A 19015-nucleotide genomic window follows, 5' to 3' on the forward strand; every position below is an offset into this window, starting at 1 on the left:
ATGCCTTTTGTAAGGATTTTGTTTTTCCTTCCAAGGTTAGACTGGCCCAGAGACCTGAACATAGGAGAGGGAGTATACATGCTACCAATATCCGTAAAACAGCAAAGCCCCAGAAGTGTAGATGAAGAAGAAACAACAAAACAGAAAGTTTTTCGCTGATCTGTGGTGGGATCTCTTGGGGACTGGAGTGAAAAGGATACTACATCCTTCGACCAGCCACAGTGCTGTATGGTCTTTGTTCTTCTCTAATTGCATGGAGTATTGCAAGGCAGTGGAAACTGGGGAGGATCCCAGTGGAACATGGATGAGTTTTTTGGAAGCATGACAGCAAGTTTTTAGTGAAGAACTGGGTTAGAAACTGAGAAATAAAAAGTAGTATCTAATCAAATATTCCAGTGGCATAAGATGGTCTTATTCCTGTTGGGCTTTGTTCCACAACATTTAGGTAATATTACTGACATGATTGTTCCTATTGAGCTGCTGTTCAGGTTAATAGCATGATGCACATCCCAATGTTTGCACGGTTAAGGGTCTTTGTTTCTATTATGGAAGTCCAAATACATTGTGTGGCTGGAATCTAATACTCTTTCTGCTTGTTTTAATACGGAGTTGCTTAAAAATTATAGAGGGAAATAGGTCAGTGATGAAGGTAGAAGGTGAGGAGGGAACACAAAAATCTCCCTTTCCAGTGGGAAAAAAATAGCAGATGCCTTTAGGCATTACAAATCCATATGGATTGGATAAATAAGCCTTTGCTTGTTGTCACCTGCTGTGAGAGAGGGAATTTTGTCTTGAAATTGGAGAAGCTGTGGGCCCTCAAGGCTGCATCTTCAGATCTGCTCTTACCTTCCAATTTTCCTTCCTTCTCAAAATAGGGAGGTAGTGTAATTTGCTTCAGACATAGCTGATCATCGCCATTTGACACACATTCTCTGTCTAGGTGTCACTTAAGAATAGGGAAAGGCATTTATATTTTTTGGAATAACCATGGTAGGATCATCTTATGAAATGCAGAGCCCTATCTATCCTACCCAAGTACAGAAACAGACTCCTCAAAACAGCTGCAACCCTTTCCCTTTATCAAATCTTCTATTTCATCAGTTGATTATCTCTATTATATTATGGCCACTCTCAGATTTTTCATTTCACAGGTTAAGGTATTCTTATAATAAGCAGTTCAAAACGATAGAGTAAGCAAAAACTGGGGACACTAGTAATTGTACAGCCAAAACCAGCCACACTTACTTAAAAAAGTATGTCAGTCTGTTAGCATATGGCAGAGCTCATGCTGTGAAATTCGTTGAACACAGAGACAATCATTGTATGTTAATGAGGCTCTTTGCATGTTCAATTATTTCTTTGTGGCATAACCCCCCCCTCCTCACCTACTCCCCTTCGAATCAGTTGGGTGCTGCGTTTTGACCTCTAAAGTAAAGTGCCGTCGGGGGTTACCATTTCATAAATTATTCTTTGACCTTCAAAAGTGATTTTTGTAAATGTTGTCACAGCTGTGGAATTAATTCTTGCTAGTGTATTTTGTGTGCAAGTGTAATGCTACAAAACCATGATTGTCTTACGTTACTTGGTAAACGAGGACTACAGAACAGGTCTCCACTAGTCAAGTCATTGTCAGAGTTCCCTTAAGCAATCTCACAAGAAGTAGCTGTAAGAACAGTCACAAGGACACATGAGAGAGAGGAGCGCTTCTGGGGAAGATTAAACTTCATGCCTAAATGCTAATGAGCAGCTAATGTTAGTTCTCCTATGTGGAAATATGTATCAATTGTTTACAGATCTGGTTCTGCTAGAAAGTCCTTGCTGGTCACTGCAATCTTACCTTCTGTGCTGTTGTTCCATATTATTCTTATAGACCTCGAAAGAAAGAGGATAAGCTCTCGCTCTTGACAGCACAGAAGGTTCAGCCGGAAACAAGAATTAAGCAGTAATCAGCAGAGACTTCTCTGCAGGAGCAAATCTTTATTGGCATCTATTCAAAATGAGTTGCCACTAGAAAAAAAGAGATGTGAATCAAAGCTTTTTCTTTCATCCAGAATTTAAGTAAGCCTTCAACACTCAGAAACTTGTCTTCCTAGGATATTTTTTTTTCCTTCTTTTCTCTCTAGGGCTCCTTCTGTCATGGATTTTAAAATGGAAAGGGACCCTTGGGATAGTAAGTTAGACCACCTATGTTCCATACAATTTTCTGGAATTAATTTCTTCAAGTTCTTCACAGCTCTTGTGGAGCTAGTGTCTTCTGGGCTTTTTGTTGTTTTTTGGGGTGGTTTTTTTTGGCATTGTTGTTTTTTACTTCTCGATTTGTTTGAAATGGTTAATTATAGGAGATGTATCACAGCCCTTGGTAAGTGCTTACAGTGGTTAGATACCCTATTTATTCAAAATTAAGTTGCGCGCAGCAAAGCAGCAGCTGGACAAGTTTAGAATTCAAATAACCTGTAACTTCATCATTCTCTCTTTTGATACCTATTTAGGGATTGGGGAAGGAGCCTGACTAATTGTTTTGACTACTGGGGAATTAGTGTTCCAATCTCATCTCATGTAGCTCCTGGGGAGCGCCCTGCAAAGAGGAGGAGCCTTGAGAATGGCATAAAACCTTTCAAGACAGTTGGGTTTATGCTGCATTTAATATGTCCCTGGTCTGTTTTGAGTGAACTTTTCTTGCTTTAGCTTGATCCAGAGTTACTTGAAATGAGCTGTCTGTAATTGCATGACTTCCATGTTGGTTTTTTCCTAGCAGTGGCCTTCTGTTAGTCCAGGAGGAAAAAGTTTAATTTGGAGGTTTCTTGCACATGTGGGACTGGCTTGTCTTGTGTTTCAGCAGATTTCTCAGGGTGGTGTCAGTTTATTCTTCAAAGGCTTCTGCAAGGCATCAGGTATTGTCTAGGTTCTGCTCAGTTGCCCTCTACTGTTACCTTAATTTTAAAACTGACCTAATTTCTGCTTTATCACTTTGTTTCCTCATGGGATCTGGTATCTTTGGCCTCTGTGACTCCTCCCTCTTTTGAGCAGCATAGGCACCTCTGTCTTGTACGAACTAACTCTCACCTTCCAACATGTCCAAAGGTTTGACCTCTCTTATTTAGTTCAATAAATATTCTGCTTTTTAAAATGTTTATGGGAATTGTCTGATCCTGGTGGTGATCACATTTCCTTCTGATCTGTTTAGTAGGGATGGAGGAAGAAGGCAAGTTCCACCTTGATTACAACCTCTATATAAATAGCTGATAAAGAGTCCTGAAATTAATTTCCGGTAGCTGATCTATGAACTCTTTTTCCACCAGATTTGGTTGGTGAGTGGATGAATCATCTGAATAGATTTGGGTGACTGGTAGATCTCAGTGAAACGATAAAAGAATTTCATTTTCTTTTTCATTTAAATGTGAATGAGCTGTTGGTACAGATGTCACTCAAGAATCTCTTTGTTATTTTAATGAATCTGCAGGATTAAACCATGCAGGAAATTACAAGGCATTTGTAATTTAACTACTATATGTGAATTTACAGCAGTAGAAATCATAGCTCTCATCTAATAATAGAATTAGATAATAATGGAGGTATGAGGATAGAAATGCATATTGGAGGCTTTTTTTCCCTCCAACTTTTTGGAAGCACCTACTTTAGATACAGGTTTCCCACCCCACCCCCTTCCTGTCTCCCCTACAACACATGTTTTACAATCTTACATGATTTGTATTTATTAACTTATGTTCTAGCATCCAGCCAACTGTGCTTAGACTCACTGTGGCTGTCAGGTGGGCATCTTCTGGTCCTGCTTCAGGCAGCTTCATCTTTCTCTCCTTGCTAGTAGAATTTAAAAAGGAAAAAAATGAACAAAAAGTAAGAAAAAAATCCTACTTCTCTGGATCTCTTCTGCTTTTGTGAGGAAGACAGTCTGTTTATGGCTTGCTGTGGCATGTTTATTACAAGAGAATTTATTTTGGAGGTGAGGATGTATCCGAGAGGGTGTGTCATTTTCCTGTGATATCTGATGCCAAATGAAATGTTCAGCCAGGTATAAGATACTAACATGTCTAGTAGGTAAATGCCAATTCAGAAAGTACTGGTAAAAATTTATGTCTGCTTCCCTTACAGTATGTGGATGATGAATAAGAAACAATATGGTTTGTCCTGCTTCCTAGAAGTTTAAGCACTGTCCTTGAGTGTCTTCAGGCAGTGGAGGCTGAAAGTATCTGTGGAAGGTGAAGTACTCTTCCATTTAGGGTGCTCAGACAATGGCTCTGGGATTTTCTTTCAGGACTGGGGATGACGTCTTAGCAGATTCTGCTTATATTGTAAGCTGTACGATAACAATGCTCCATTTTGCTTTCCCAGGCTGCCAGGAGAGTGATCTTGCTTTCGGGAACCCCTGCCATGTCGCGGCCCGCGGAGCTCTACACGCAGATTGCGGCTGTCCAACCAGCCTTCTTCCCACAGTTCCACTCCTTTGGGCTACGCTACTGTGATGCCAGGAAGGTACTTCAGTGGGGGAAGTGGCAGACTGGGACTCTGCAAACAGCATTATTTTTTTTTTTCCAACTGAAGTGGAGGCTTTTTCTTTCCTTCCTTCTGTCTGATGTTACACCTTTTTTGAGAAAGTCTCATTCCAGGGTAACATTTTGAAAGCTCTCAACCTGAGACGCTCTAGGTGCTGCAATGGTGGGCCTGAGACGTGGAAGCAGTAATGCTTCTTGTCAAAATCTGCCCTGAAAGCCACAGAAGTAAAAAGCTAAAAAAAAAAAAAAAAGCCCATAGCTGGGAAAATTAGCCTAATCTAATAAGAACTTGTGCCCAGAGTATTTTAAATGGGCAGAGTAACTATGGGGCCTTTAAGCAGCTGCAGGTTTGGGTTAATTGATTAAAAGAACCCCCAAAAAACAGTTTCTAGTCTGCTTTAGTGACTGTTTAACAAAGTAAGGCCTCTGTTACTTGGGATTTTGGATTTTATACCTCCAGGTAAGTAAAAAATGAAGACTTATAGTCTGTCTTTGTATTCCACCCTCTTCTAATTCAGGAAATGGATGTGGCCCTCAGCATATATTGAAAATAAATTAACTTCTCTTATCTCTGCCAGCTGCTCAGCAGTGGTTTCAGCAGAGGCATTGAGTCCAACCACTGCAGGATCTTGGCTTTGCCGGAAGCCAGCATTTGCAGCCATGATTGCAGGTGTCTGCCTTGCTCTCAATGTTAGGGCAACTCAGCTGTGCTTGGATTTGCCATCTCTAGGGCTGCTGTGTTTTGGAATACACACTGGTAAGAGAAGAGCTCTTGCTGCTGCCTGTTGTACAAGGAGGCTCTAGGATCTTCTGTGTTGGTTGCATAGACACAAAAAGGGGAACCAAAGTTCCCCTGAGTTCTAATTTGGGACAAGAGCCCTCTATCTGGCTTGCCCTCCAGTTCCTCCAGGACAAGCATGTAGTAATTAGCATGTGGCACAGAATGGCTTGGCAGTGTGAGCGTGGACCTGTAGCGTGTGAACTTGCTTGCTCTGCTTTGTTCTCAAGTAATCCATTTCACTTCTTGTGCCTCATGTTCTGTAAGATTGGGCAATAACTTTCAGCAGAGTGGTTGGAAACACCAAATGACCATTTTAATACTCAAAAATATTTACGGAAGAACTGACAATCAACAGTGTATGCCATAAAAATAGTTATAGCTATTTGTAGGGCTTTTGTGTTTGGTTTGTTTTCTTTTCTTTGTTTGGGGTAGCTAACATATGCCGTATGTTCATATAAAGTTCTCAAGTCCCCTTTCTCCTAGATCTGAATGCCTGCTTTTACTTTCATAGCTAGTGCAGCGCTGTTCTATGTATGTCCAAATGTGCAAGACAGATGAGCAATTCGTTGGCTTTGGTACTCATATGCTGATGTCATTGATTAAAGTAAGGCCATTTAGCATGCAGAATCACAGATACAGAGCTTGAGTTCTGGAAGATGACAGCATTCATGTTAGCAAAGCACTGCTTTCCCGGCAGAGGATAAACTTATTGTTTCTCCATCCATAGTAGGAATCATATGGAGGGAGAGGGACACATCTTCTGCTGAGCTTCATTATCTTTGTTGAAAGATTCCTGTCTGAGCAGTGTCCCGAATGCTTCCTAGAGGGAAATTAAGAGATGCAGTTTAATCTCATTGGTTTTCTGCAGTAAAAAGGAAAGCTGAATTGCAACGTGTGAGTCTAAATACGTTTGGAGTTTCATAAACCCTTTGAGGGTAAAGTTCTGCATGACTGGCTGTTGCTTCAATTATGAGGCATATGGACCTTAGGTAAGATGTTGAATTGGATAAAAGAAATAAAATTGTTCTGGACGATCAAGGTTGTAACAGTGTATTCTGTGTAAATGAGTTTTCAGCCTACAATGAAACTCAGCATGGAGGTCACAGTCTGTATCAGCTTCCCTTCAAAACCTCTGCAGGGTTTCTAGTACAATTTTGTTTCTCTGTTTGACCCGCCTCTACTAGACAGTTGAACATTACTGGTCTTCTCAGTGCTCGCCTGGGATATTTTGCTACAGTTAATGTCAGGAAATGATAGAGTGAACCTAGAAAGAATTTGGTTATTTAGAGAAGAAGTGGGGCTGCTGGAAATGAAGAGATGTGGATAGTATTAGAGATAAAAATGGGACTGCTGAATATTGGGTTGCCATAGATCCACTCAGCAATGAGTAAATTAAAAGGTGTTTTGATGATTGTGGTTGTTCCCTCATGACTGTAGTATGTCCCTCATGTTCCTTTTTGCAGCTCTAACCTGAGATTGTGTTAGGAGTTACATCCTCTCTGAAGAACTGTTGTGGTACTTTTGCTGTCATTACTTAAATAGGTTCTTCTTTCTGTCCTGAAAGTGGCAGCATTATGAGTGGGGATGGAATTGCACAGAACCAGAGAGGTTTTGCAAGGCTTTTGGAGATCTGTCAGGATGAAAGGTGCTATTTAAAAATGTTTTGGTATCAGTAATAAATCTGATTGCATTAGATTAAAGAAAAATTGACAAACCTGAACCGTTCAATTTAAAACTAAAACCTGACTAGTTTCTGTTTGAAGATCATAGATTTTATGACAAAGTTGCAAATATCTGACAGATGTGATTAGAAAAGATATAAAATAAAAGTTTATCATTTTGTAATTCAACCTCCCTCCTCTTAAAAGCATCTGTACTCTTAAAAATGCAGCAAGTGAAATGTCACCTGCTTATTTACAAAATATCTCAAGTCTGTTTCCCAAAATACATGCTGCGAATTCATTTTTCAAACTGGGTGATGTTGGCAAATATTAAATAATTTCTATCTGAGCACATGCTCTGAATTTGTAAGAGTTTGGCAGCTTCTACAAACACTGTAATAAGTTTACTGACTCATGTAAGTTGCTGTAACACTTTGGTAAGAAAATCACAGTTGGAGGCATTTGTTCTGGAACGTTATGGATCAAAGCCAGATGTGTATTTTGGCAAAATAAATGTCCCTCTTTTTTTCTCTCTCTTCTTTTCCACAATAGGATATACTAAACTATATTTTAATAATTCCAAAAATAATAATCTTTTTTATCACTAGTGAGGTGCAGCTCAGAACTAGCATGTTTCCTTGTTTGCAAATTGTTCCAGCAACAGTCACCATAAAAGTAGTATAGTAATCTGAACATACTGTAGGGATGCTGCTGTATGTGCTTTTTGATATGACAGTAGATAGTATATTGGCTCTGTTTGTGTCTTGTTCTTTCAGTTATGATGGTGTTACTCTTCTGAAATGAGTTGTGCTATGTGGACACAAAACATATGTATCACTTGCTTGTTATGGAAGTGGAAAGTGGAAAAACATGGGCTGCATGAGTAGAATGAGGTAGCCTGACGAGAGTGTCCAGGCCCCGTAGCCAGGTCTTGCTCAGCAGCCTGGTCGGTGTGGATCCCTGCTACTTAGCTACCAGCGCACTGAGCAGTGTGGGCAGAGGGCTTATGAGGCTGGGTGCAGCACCAGGTGGGTCCTTCTTGGTTCTGTACATCTGCTCTGCTGGGTCCACAGAGCCTGAAGAAATGCAGAAGGGAGGCACAAAGACTGGGGCTCAGCACTATCAGCTTTCATGCAGCATGCCTAAAGCTAATAAACCCAGCTAGACTTGAGCCGGCTTTTCATGGACCTGAGGGATGTATCTGCATTGCACTCCTGGTTTCAGGGAAGCAGAGCAGTAATACCCATGTTGGCTTTTTGAGGGCTTGGCTTAGATCCAGGTGGGCTTATTACCTCTAGCTGTATACCAGTGTGCTGTTGACAGAGCCAAAGTTTTAACTCTACAGAATCCAAACTGGCTTTGTGTCTAGGTTTTGAATTGTTTCCTGCTTTAATGAACCAGCTATAGATAATCAGATGGTACCATAATTGTGTAGGAGTAGATTAAGTCAAATGAGTTTTAATGGTGGACTTAGGTGCCAGAATCTGAAGTCAGTTAATTGTTCATATCAGTATAACATAGTAATAGAATTGCAGATTGTCCTGTTATGCCTCAACACAAAGTAGGAATGCTCACTTCCAGACATCAGAGAGGTCTTAATTGCCTATGAGCTGTTTGATTCCTCCTCTTTCTGTCTCATAGCATGCTGTCATCCCTGTTCTGTCAAAGCACCATCCCTTAACACAGTCAGTAATGTGACTAACCTCATGGCTGGTATGATTTATGTTGTCTCATGCATTCTACAGGAGGATGGAGGGTGCAGTGAATACTTTGGAGCTTTTTTGTATTTTACTTCCAGTTCTGTGTTGCAGCAGGTTTCTCTTGGGGAAGGAAAATAAAAGAAATACAGATTTTAAAAGTTAAATCTATTTTAGCAATTAATGTGGCACAATGAGAGTGGAGCAGCAGATCAAAGGGGTTGGTGCTGAGGCTCCTCACATCTCTGTTATGTGCAGTTCAGGAGGGTGTACGTATACATATGTAGAGAGTTACTTTGCGTTGTTGTTCCAAGACCAGAGGCTGTATTTTTGCCTTTTTTTGGTGACACTGCCAGTAAGACTTGGAATTAGAGCTGTGAGGAAGATCTTCCTCCACACACCTTGGTTTTCAGTATAACTGTAGCTGTATTTCATATACTTATTTGTGAAACTTCAGAATAAAGGTCTCTCTTTATCCTTTAAGTCAGCATAAAAACCTTATTGGTCTCCTGTCCAAAAGAAAGTTGTTTAAAGATGTTTCTTTTGGGGAATGTACCAATTTTGATGCCACTGTTTGTCAGCTTAGTTGTTCTTTCCCAGAGAACAAATGATAGGCTGTGGGTTACTACTAGGAGAAGTGATGAGCTGAGGTTAATTGAACAGATATATATTGTGTGCACACAGGATCTTGGAAGATAGGGCAGGTTCAGAGGCAAGTGCTTCAAGGAGGAGTAAATGAAGGGTTTGTTCAGAGGGGCTTTGAAGTGATAGTGCTTTGAAGAGAGAATGCTTGGAGTGATGTATTTTGGGCCACAATTTATTTATGGTTTGCTTGAGTCTAAGCCAAACATGGTAATGGCAGAAAGAGAGTATGTCAGGAAGCAGATCAAGAGACAGGTCACAGTGGAAGGCAGGCAATTTTGACCTAGCATTTACTAGGCATGTCAGACAAGTGTAATATATCTGTGAAGGCATTTGGGTTAAGCATATTTGTCCTCATGCTGTTGGAAAAGATTTTTGTGTCTCTCTCTGCTTAAAGCTGAGGTACATTTTTGTGCACAGAACTGCAGTGAGTTCTGTCTGCCTGCCCAAAGCTGCAAGTGGAGAGCAGAAATATCCTGCTGTGTGAAAATGAATACCAGAGCACAGTGCTGTGGTAGGGATCCCTACTGTTCTGTGTAGTCCGCTTCCCTACACCTCCTGGAGCACTTGTAGATAGCAAGAAGGGAAGTTTATCAGTAACCTTCTTGTGTTGGGTGGATTAGTTTGTACACTTCTATCTTATTGCCATTTTTGTCAAATCTCTCTTCCTACTGACCATTAAGTTCTTGCTTTGTCCAGTTTCCCTGGAAGTTTATTCTACTCTTGGATTGCCTGCAGACCAGAAGAGTCAGTCTCTTGTAAGTTTGACGCTGATAACTGCTTTGATCTTTCCCAGATGCCATGGGGTTGGGATTACTCTGGATCATCCAACTTAACTGAACTGAAAATTTTGCTGGAAGAGTCCATCATGATCCGACGTCTGAAGTCAGATGTGCTTTCCCAGCTTCCAGCAAAGCAACGCAAAATGGTTGTGGTGGCTCCTGAAGGCATTAGTGCGAAGACCAAAGCTGTCTTGGCAGCTGAAGCAAAGATGATGGCCAAAGGATATAAAAGTGTAAGTCAGAAACTATTTTCATGATGAACCACTGGTATTTCAGGTACCTTTATTTAAAAACATCAGTGGAAAAACAGTACCCTAAGTTCCAAGGAAGGTCAGAGCCACACCTCATGTGAAGGCGCAGTGGAAGGCTGTTGAAGGCACAGTTTTAAATGAATGTACAACACAATCAAAACAGCTCAGCTTTTTTTCCGTTTGATTTATGTGGTCTACTTTGTCCCTTTGTGGGAAATACCATTTCCTCTCTCTTTTTCCCTCTCTCGTTAGTCCTTTCTAATTGTCTTTTGTACCTCCTGCCTCTATACTTACTCTTCTGTCTTGCCTTGTAATCCCATTCACCCTACAAACACAGCCTTGTTGAAGCTGCGTCATAAACACAGCAGAAAAATGTGAAGGGTGTATTTTTGCCTTTTTTGTTTGTTTTTCTTGTATGGATGGCAAATGCATGTTCTAGGCTCCTAGGTTGCTAACACAGTTCTGTAAGAACTTAGGAGGTTTTCCATGCCATTTTAGTTGGGAAATGCTTTCTCAACTAAAACTACGTTTTTGTGATATGCTTGTCATCCAACTTGTAGGAGTTGAGTAGGAGGTAGGAAGGGAGGTGTCAGAAATAGGAGTGTGTGAGTATCTGCCATGCCCAGTGGCGAGTAGGAGACTTCCCCTTTTGTTGTATATTTTTAGGCTGATTTTTTCCTGCCAAAGTGTTTATTGGCAGCCTCAGACATCCCAGATCTGTAAGCAAGACGGAGAAAAGGCATTTCTGAGACTCACATTTATTTATCTTTCTCTCTGCAGAAACAACAGGAGAAGGAAGCCCTTCTCCTCTTCTATAACAGAACGGCAGAAGCTAAAATCCATTCAGTCATGTAAGCTGCACGTCATCGCTTCATTCTTGCCTAGTGAAATGTGTTTTTCCGCTGAGAACAGGAAAATGGTGCCTTAGAGATAACAGTGCAGGGACATGAAGCATAGCCTCAAGCCAGCTTAGAAAAAAATTATTTTAATTACAATGCATTAAACATTTTCTTCTCTCAGAGTTCCTAGGCTGAATAAGTATTCTGATTTCATTCCAGATGTGGATCTAAACTGTCATTTGAACCATCTAAAATTACTTGGTGTTTGGGACTTGGATCCAGTTCCCTGGTCTGGACTCCCTTTCAATTTAAGGAGGGGGGGAGTAATGAAACTAAAAGTATCAACACAATTTGAGAAAACAAATGCTGCAGTCCTGCTGCCCGAGGAACCCTGAGCCAAAAAGCTTATGAGATGGACTGAGCTTTAGTTGTAGCATGCTCTAAGGATGTCACAGCCCCTGCTGAAGTTCTTGGCTCTTCCACAGAGCTCACATGGGACCTCAGTTGCAAAAGTTTTCTTTCATAGGTGTGCTTTTAACTCTGTCTTCCCTAGGAATAATTTCCTTCTGTGACTTTCCGTGCCCTTTCATCCTTAGCCTTTTGCTGGGACTGCAAAGGACTTGCTTTAGGTCATATAGCATGACTTTTTCATAAGTAGTATGCTAATAACATGAAAACAGTTTACTTTTCCACAGCCCTCTGAATGAAAGGACCAGCCGATGTGCACTGTGTGATTTCACAGTCTCGGACCTTGCTGCAGAATCTGCCTGTTTGGCACAGAACTGCACTTCAGAGTCCCAGCGCTCATTTCTGCAGAAGAGTTTCTTCCTTTTATGTTAGTGAACAGTTAGAAGACTTTCTTCCTTTTATATTCAGTTGCAAGTGTGAACTGAATATAAAACCATGCAAGTGCTGTTTACTTGACTCTGTGGTAGGAACTAGTCCATTTTTTTTCTGGGGTTTAGTACCATTTAAAATACCACTTATTATAAGCTGCTAATGTACAGTACTGTCTAGCTAATGGTACTGTCCTATGATCATCAGCACCTCCCATGTCTTACCCTTGATGACAGTGTCTTCCATTGCTTCCATTGAAATGACTAGCCACTTGTTAAATGCAATATGCATCTGCTTGCTACACTGAATGTTCACTTCGATATTTGTTTTGCTTTAAAATCCAGCAATCCCACTTCTCTCCCAGATTTCTTTGTTAAATGATATTGTCACAAAAGTGGGATCTGAACATCACAGAACCCTGGGAGCTGTCTGCAAAGCACTGATACATCTTAATGTAGCACTGGAAATCCCGCTTGGTATTTTCTGACAGTTGCTGCTGACCTAAGCTGTGTTGTATTTAGCAAAGAACTTGGTATTCCTGATCTGTGCAACAACTTTGTTATTCCAAAGAAAAGATGACATTTGTATCATCTATTCTGATAGCTGTTGCTATACTTAGTTACAAATTTTAGGCTTTTAGGTGTTTTTCAGGCTCCAATTGACCTGATTGTATCACAAGTTACTACACAGAAATGGGTTCTGTAGTTCAGCTATTAGTCCATGGCAAAAGCCAGATGTTTTCATTTAATTAACACTGTTTAACTGCATTTAAAAGGAGTCTTGTTACCTTTCATTGGTCATTAGCCTATGTGCATATGGATAATTCCTAGAGATAGCTGATGTATTTAGATTGTTAGGCTGTAGTAAATTGGCAGCGTGAACCCTTGCAAGAAAAGCTACTTTTAGGATACTTTGATGCATGCCTTTAGAGACCTTTTCTTCTAAAATAAAAACAATCCTGAGTATACATAGAAAGGATAATTGTATACAGATTAGTTCAGTGTATTGTGATTGTGCAAAAGTTAGAAATACGAAGGGTGAACGAGATTGTCAAATAAGTATAGATGGCCTCCAGTTGATTGGTCTGGGATATCATGTTTCAAGTAGGATACAATAAATTGATTGATACACAAGTATAAATGTAGGCAGCTGTCCCGCTGTGGTGAAGAAAAATGAGTGGATTTTCCTGCAATGTCTTTTTTAATCTGTAGGAGGCTTGACTTGCTATATGCATTTTACTGCAACTTTTTTATGCTAGCCTATTTCCTAGTTTCTGTGTATAGATGAGCTGTATCTTTAAAATTTGTTGTGAGCAAAGCCTGTATTTTCTTAGCACATAATTTATAGAGTTTTGTTTTTTTTTCCTCTTCTATGTAGAGAATACATCCTGGAGCTACTGGAAAGTGGGAATGATAAATTCCTGGTGTTTGCTCATCACAAGATAGTGCTGGATGCAATAGTTGCAGAGCTGGAGAAGAAAGTAAGTAATTGACTGAGTCGTCTTAACTTTATCACTGTTCGAGCTTCAAAGCTGTTTAAGAGCTCCCCAGAGTTATGGCCAGTCAGATACTTTATGAAAGTTGGTGGCAGAGATAATTTCTACTTGCAGTGCTTCTGAATGTGCCCTTCACCGAGGGAGCTGAGCTGTTGGGGTGAATGCCTCACAGGATGCACTTTGTATTAGCTGAATGGCTTTTGTTGTATTTAATGTTCTTTGATCTCCATCGTCTGCCCTGGAGCCTTGTGAGTTCTTGGAAGAGTGTTACCCTGTGTGGCCATCTCTGCTTTGTCCTCCAGGCTTTCCTCAGGGACAGAGAATGTAACAACCCAAGTCCAGCTATGGCTGCCTTCCTTTATCTCTGTGGAGCTCTTATGTTTTTGAACTGGGATACTGTAGGGAGACTTGATAGACCTGCCAGTCGTCTCTCTGACTTCAAAAGTGTTTGGCTAATTATTCGTGAGAGACTTCCATGGATGCCCTGAAAGAGTTCTGGTTCATGCTGGGGCAGTGTGAAGGATGGTTTAAGTTAATATTGCAAACTATAAACCACAGTGGCAGTGGTGACTTTGCTGCCTCTGTGGTGGTATCCTCCAGTAGAGCAAGGAGGTTGGACGCTGAAGAGTTATGGCCCTGCATTACCCAAGTTTGTCATGCCTCTCCTGAGCCTACCACAGGGCAACTGAGATGTGTAGGGTCCCATCTCCTCCCATTGCAAACAGAGGAAGGCTTGGGGAGGTTGTAGCAGGTGTAACATCAGCACACAGACAGCGTTCAGCTTCATACTAAGCGAGTTTTTGCAAACTCCCATTGCAAACAGAGGAAGGCTTGGGGAGGTTGTAGCAGGTGTAACATCAGCACACAGACAGCGTTCAGCTTCATATTAAGCGAGTTGCCTTTCCACTGTACCTGAGTTGCCAGCTTGTTGCTGTTCTTCCTGTTGCTCAGGACTGGTGGGAGAGCAATGGACGTAGGAGCAAGTCATGCATTGTGAACAGAGGGGAGGTACATTGTATGCTGAGCTACAGTGCCTCTGCATTAAAGATGAGGAAAGGTCTTAAAAATGCAACTGTTGCCTCTTTACTTTCCTGGTTCTGCCATGGGGAAGGGAAACAAAATCCACTAAAACATGGAAGGAGGATATGGGAAAGGGGACACAAGGCCTCTAAAAAGTATCTTCTGCCTTTTCGCAGCATGTTGAATACATTCGCATTGACGGCTCCACACCTTCAGCTGAGCGGCAGTCTCTGTGTCAGAAGTTCCAGTCCTCAGAGAAGCAGGTTGTGGCCGTCCTGTCCCTCACTGCTGCAAACATGGGCCTGACATTGTCTGCTGCAGACCTGGTGGTGTTTGCAGAGCTCTTCTGGAATCCAGGGGTATGCGTGCTGGAGGGGACAGGGGTTGGATGCTCCCTGGAGAGCAGAAACATTGGCGCTTGGGAGGAGATGTAATGGGCAGGGGACTTTCTCTAGGGTTTTTTCTCTTTCTTTCTCTGATGGCTACTTGTCTGGTAGCCTGGGCTTGAACCAGTGAGGCTGGTTACACAGCTTGCTGGCTGGAGAAGATGGCATGAAAGGGTAACATGCTCCTGTTCCTTAACTTGACAGAGCTCTCAAAAACTTGTCCAGCCAAGACCTGAAAGGGTCCATCATCAGTGCTGACCCTCTACTTTTGAGAAATGCTCAGTGCCTTTTGGGAACGCAGTGCACCAGATTACTTCTGGGCTTAGTCTGTGTTTGAGAATGCAGGTGTTAACAGGATCCAGATGAGAAATAGTCACTAAGCACAAAAAAGGAGATCTCCCTGTTCTCTGGTGCTTATGCTATTTCTTAAATGTTGCTGCTTTCACTTTATTTTCTTTGTCATGTTTTTACATAAAGGTTTTGATCCAAGCAGAAGATCGGGCACATCGAATTGGACAGACCAGCTCTGTTAATGTTCACTACCTGGTGGCTGAAGGCACAGCAGATGACTACTTATGGTAGGAAGTGAGAAAGACACTTTGGTTTTCCTGCCACCTGTTTTCACTGTTTGTCACATATGTGATGTAAGGTGCTTAATGTTAGTGCCGATTTCCACAGCCTGTGAGGGGAGGAGCAGTAACTGCAAATCAGGGCTGCTGTGAGCTGGTGAAATGGCCTGGCCACAGTGGACACAACTAAGTGGATGACAAGCAGAAGGAATAAAAGTAGTTATCTGACAAAGAAGAGGCTGTTGAGAGAAATTCTGGGAGAGCTGATGCATCTATACAGCCTCTGTATAAGGAGGAGGAATTGTATTAGATACAGCCTACAGCATTCTCCCTCAGTAAGTTTGCAGATGACACCAAGTTGGCCGGGAGTGTTGATCTGCTGGGGGGTAGGAAGGCTCTGCAGAGGGACCTGGACAGGCTGGATCGATGGGCCGAGGCCAACTGTGTAAGGTTCAACAAGGCCAAGTGCCAGGTCCTGCACTTCGGCCACAACAACCCCAGGCAATGCTACAGGCTTGGGGAAGAGTGGCTGGAAAGCTGCCCAGAGGAAAAGGACCTGGGGGTGCAGGTTGACAGCCGGCTGAACATGAGCCGGCAGTGTGCCCAGGTGGCCAAGAAGGCCAATGGCATCCTGGCCTGTATCAGAAATAGTGTGGCCAGCAGGAGCAGGGAGGTGATCGTGCCCCTGTCCTCGGCACTGGTGAGGCAGCACCTCGAATACTGTGTTCAGTTTTGGGCCCCTCACTACAAGAGGGACATGGAGGTGCTGGAGCGTGTCCAGAGGAGGGCAACGAAGCTGGTGAAGGGCCTGGAGCACAAGTCTTATGAGGAGCGGCTGAGGGAACTGGGGTTGTTTAGTCTGGAGAAGAGGAGGCTTAGGGGAGACCTCATCGCGCTCTACAACTACCTGAAAGGAGGTTGTAGCGAGGTGGGTGCTGGTCTCTTCTGCCAAGTAACTAGCAATAGGACGAGAGGAAATGGCCTCAAGTTGCGCCAAGGGAGGTTTAGGCTGGATATTAGGAGAAATTTCTTTCCTGAAAGAGTGGTCAGGCCTTGGAACAGGCTGCCCAGGGAAGTGGTGGAGTCACCATCCCTGGAAGTATTTCAAAGACGTGTAGATGAGGCCCTTAGGGACATGGTTTAGTGGGCATGGTGGTGTTGGGTTGACGGTTGGACACGATGATCTTAGAGGTCTTTTCCAACCTTAATGATTCTACGATTCTATGATTTGTGTGCTGGAGTACTGTAAAGTGCTGAGTACTTTCAAGCAAAGTCAACAGACACTGGAGATGGTTCAATGTATTGTGGATCAGGTCTGAGGAGCAAACTGGCTGCTGACTGCTTGGACAGGGAGCTGTGGAGGACGACTGCACTGTTGCTTTCCTCTTGCTCTTCTGTGAGCCCTTCAGATGGATTAAAGAAATTCTACTGACCCATCTCTAGAGAGTTGTGGTCTGAGCATTTTTGGCTGCAGTGAGAGCTATCAGTGGACACTGGTCCTTAGGGCTGGGGAATCTGACATTCTGGGGAAAGGGAGGATCTGAGGAATCCTTAGTGCTGCAAGGGAAGTGACCTGCAAATGATGAAAAGAAATTATCCACCAGCTGGTTCATTTAAAGTCCAAAATGACATCTTTATTACCTTGTTTAAAGGAATGAATGAACTAAGTGAACTTGTGCAGTTCCTAGAATATCATGATGGCAAATAATTATAACCCTACAATGCAGGGATCTGGAAACTGATGCATCGCCCACGTTTCATGGAAACTTAATGACAGTAATTCTGCCCTTATTTGTGAAATGCTGTCCATGCAGTCATTAATGCTTAATGGGAAGGAAATATGGCTCTTCAAAGAAGGACAGTGCTATCCTTTTTAAAGGCGAGAAAAAGAACAAGAAGACAAGGCTATTTGGCAAATGCATTAATTGTGCTGTGGCCTTTGCTTCTTTCAAAGCGTCTGGTCTGCAGGTGTGGTTGGGACCTCTCAGCCTCTTGGGCTAGTGATGAATTTTTCCACCTGCAGTACATTGGGAGATACCCGAGAAATGCCAGTGTGTCTGTTGGTGGGCACTACCATTGCTTGCCTTGGAGACTGAACACACGGGCTATTGGGACGCCCTTTAGCTGCATCTTCTTGTTCTGACGTCATACTATTGGTGTTGCTCAGTCAACTAGTTTCCCTATTGGATATGTGTATTCTTCAAATATTTATAGCCTGAAATCTTCTTCTTGTTACTTACTTAAATTGGATTGATACTTATTTAAATTGGATTGATTGATATCCCAAGACAGCACACAGTCGTCATAAACACGAGCAGGACAGGTTAAGGAACTAAGAAGCTTTGGTAGAAAAGCCATCTTTACACCCCTGTTGTATCTTTTTTTCATCTACACGTAGTAAATGACACAGTGTCCTTGCATGATATTTTCTTCCTTTCAGTCATATCTATTTATCTCTCCTAGGCCAATGATTCAAGAGAAAATCAAAGTGCTGGGGGAAGCTGGTCTTTCAGAAACTAATTTCTCCAAAACAGCTGAATCCACTAATTACTGCCCTAAGGTAATTGACCTGAAAGAATATTGATGGTTCCTGGGAGAGGCTGAATGGGCTTTGGCTTGTGTACATGTAGATTGGCAGGTGATTGGCAGGCTGACCTTACACCTGTTCTGCCTTTAATGCCACACACCAGATTCTCCAACTGCTCCCAGGATCCAAGCCTTGACTTGGACTCTCCACAGAGAATTCCCAAACCTGCTGCATGCAGGGAGACATGATAGTCTCCATAGCTTATATATGTCTCTGAGATATATGTGTATATATATGTATGTATGTTATATATATCATATAAGATATACACACGTGCACTGTCTCAGGGGGAGTGCCCTCTGTTGCTCGCTTTTATATGGCAGTGTGTATGCAGATTCTGTCTGTTCTAATTTCTCAGCCAGATCCAAAGCAGAAGACCATCTACGACCTTTTCCAGAGGACCTTCTCTGAAAGCAAAGATGTCACTGATGAAGTTTTGCTTTTGGAGGCAGCTGATGCATGCTGTGAGTTTGACTCTGGCAGTGCCTTGCAAGATACAGGAGGAGAGACATGTTCAGTGAGTCCCCCCAAAAAGCGGCGTGTTGAGGAGATTTTAAAAGTGTAATGGTGACAGCAAAAGAGAAGGTGGCTAAGAGATTTTTTTTTTTAATTAAAAAAGAGAAAACAAAAGCAATCAAGTATTATTTTTTGAGTTTTCAAAAATAAAAGACTAAGTTTTCTGTATCTCTAGTGTGTTTCATCTCAAAGGATGAGAAGGCAATGGGACAGCGTGACAGATGAGCAGCGCACACCTGGCAGCCTGCAGGTTTTGCAGTCCTGGTTTGGCTGATGACTGAGTGGCCATGGGCAAGTAGCATGCTGCTTTGTTTCAGCACATCAGCTTCCACAGTTTTTTGTTTAAAAAAGCAGATAATGGTTGTCTGTCCACAAGGCAGAACTGTTGTGAAAACTAACTTCTCAGCAGCTGCGGAGTGCTTTTAACAATCAGTCTTCCAT

The 19015-nt window shown here is 42.2% G+C and overlaps 1 protein-coding gene across 4 annotated transcripts in view; it reads left to right on the forward strand.

Annotated features, from left to right (window-relative positions):
• SMARCAL1 (SNF2 related chromatin remodeling annealing helicase 1) overlaps positions 1-18742 on the forward strand; it is a 39215-nt gene extending 20473 nt beyond the window's left edge. For 3 of the 4 annotated variants that reach the window (XM_075152939.1, XM_075152942.1, XM_075152943.1), the window contains 8 exons: positions 4351-4491; positions 10089-10307; positions 11106-11176; positions 13379-13481; positions 14693-14875; positions 15380-15480; positions 17935-18031; positions 18417-18742. In XM_075152939.1, coding sequence (XP_075009040.1) covers positions 4351-4491; positions 10089-10307; positions 11106-11176; positions 13379-13481; positions 14693-14875; positions 15380-15480; positions 17935-18031; positions 18417-18623 — 1122 coding nt within the window. In that variant the 3' untranslated portion in view covers positions 18624-18742. The remainder of the gene's footprint in view (positions 1-4350; positions 4492-10088; positions 10308-11105; positions 11177-13378; positions 13482-14692; positions 14876-15379; positions 15481-17934; positions 18032-18416) is intronic. The other variant, XM_075152940.1, reaches the window with a different exon arrangement.
• The last annotated feature ends 273 nt before the right edge of the window (positions 18743-19015 follow it).

The sequence above is a fragment of the Calonectris borealis genome, chromosome 6, assembly GCF_964195595.1.
Source record: "Calonectris borealis chromosome 6, bCalBor7.hap1.2, whole genome shotgun sequence".
NCBI lineage: Eukaryota > Metazoa > Chordata > Aves > Procellariiformes > Procellariidae > Calonectris > Calonectris borealis.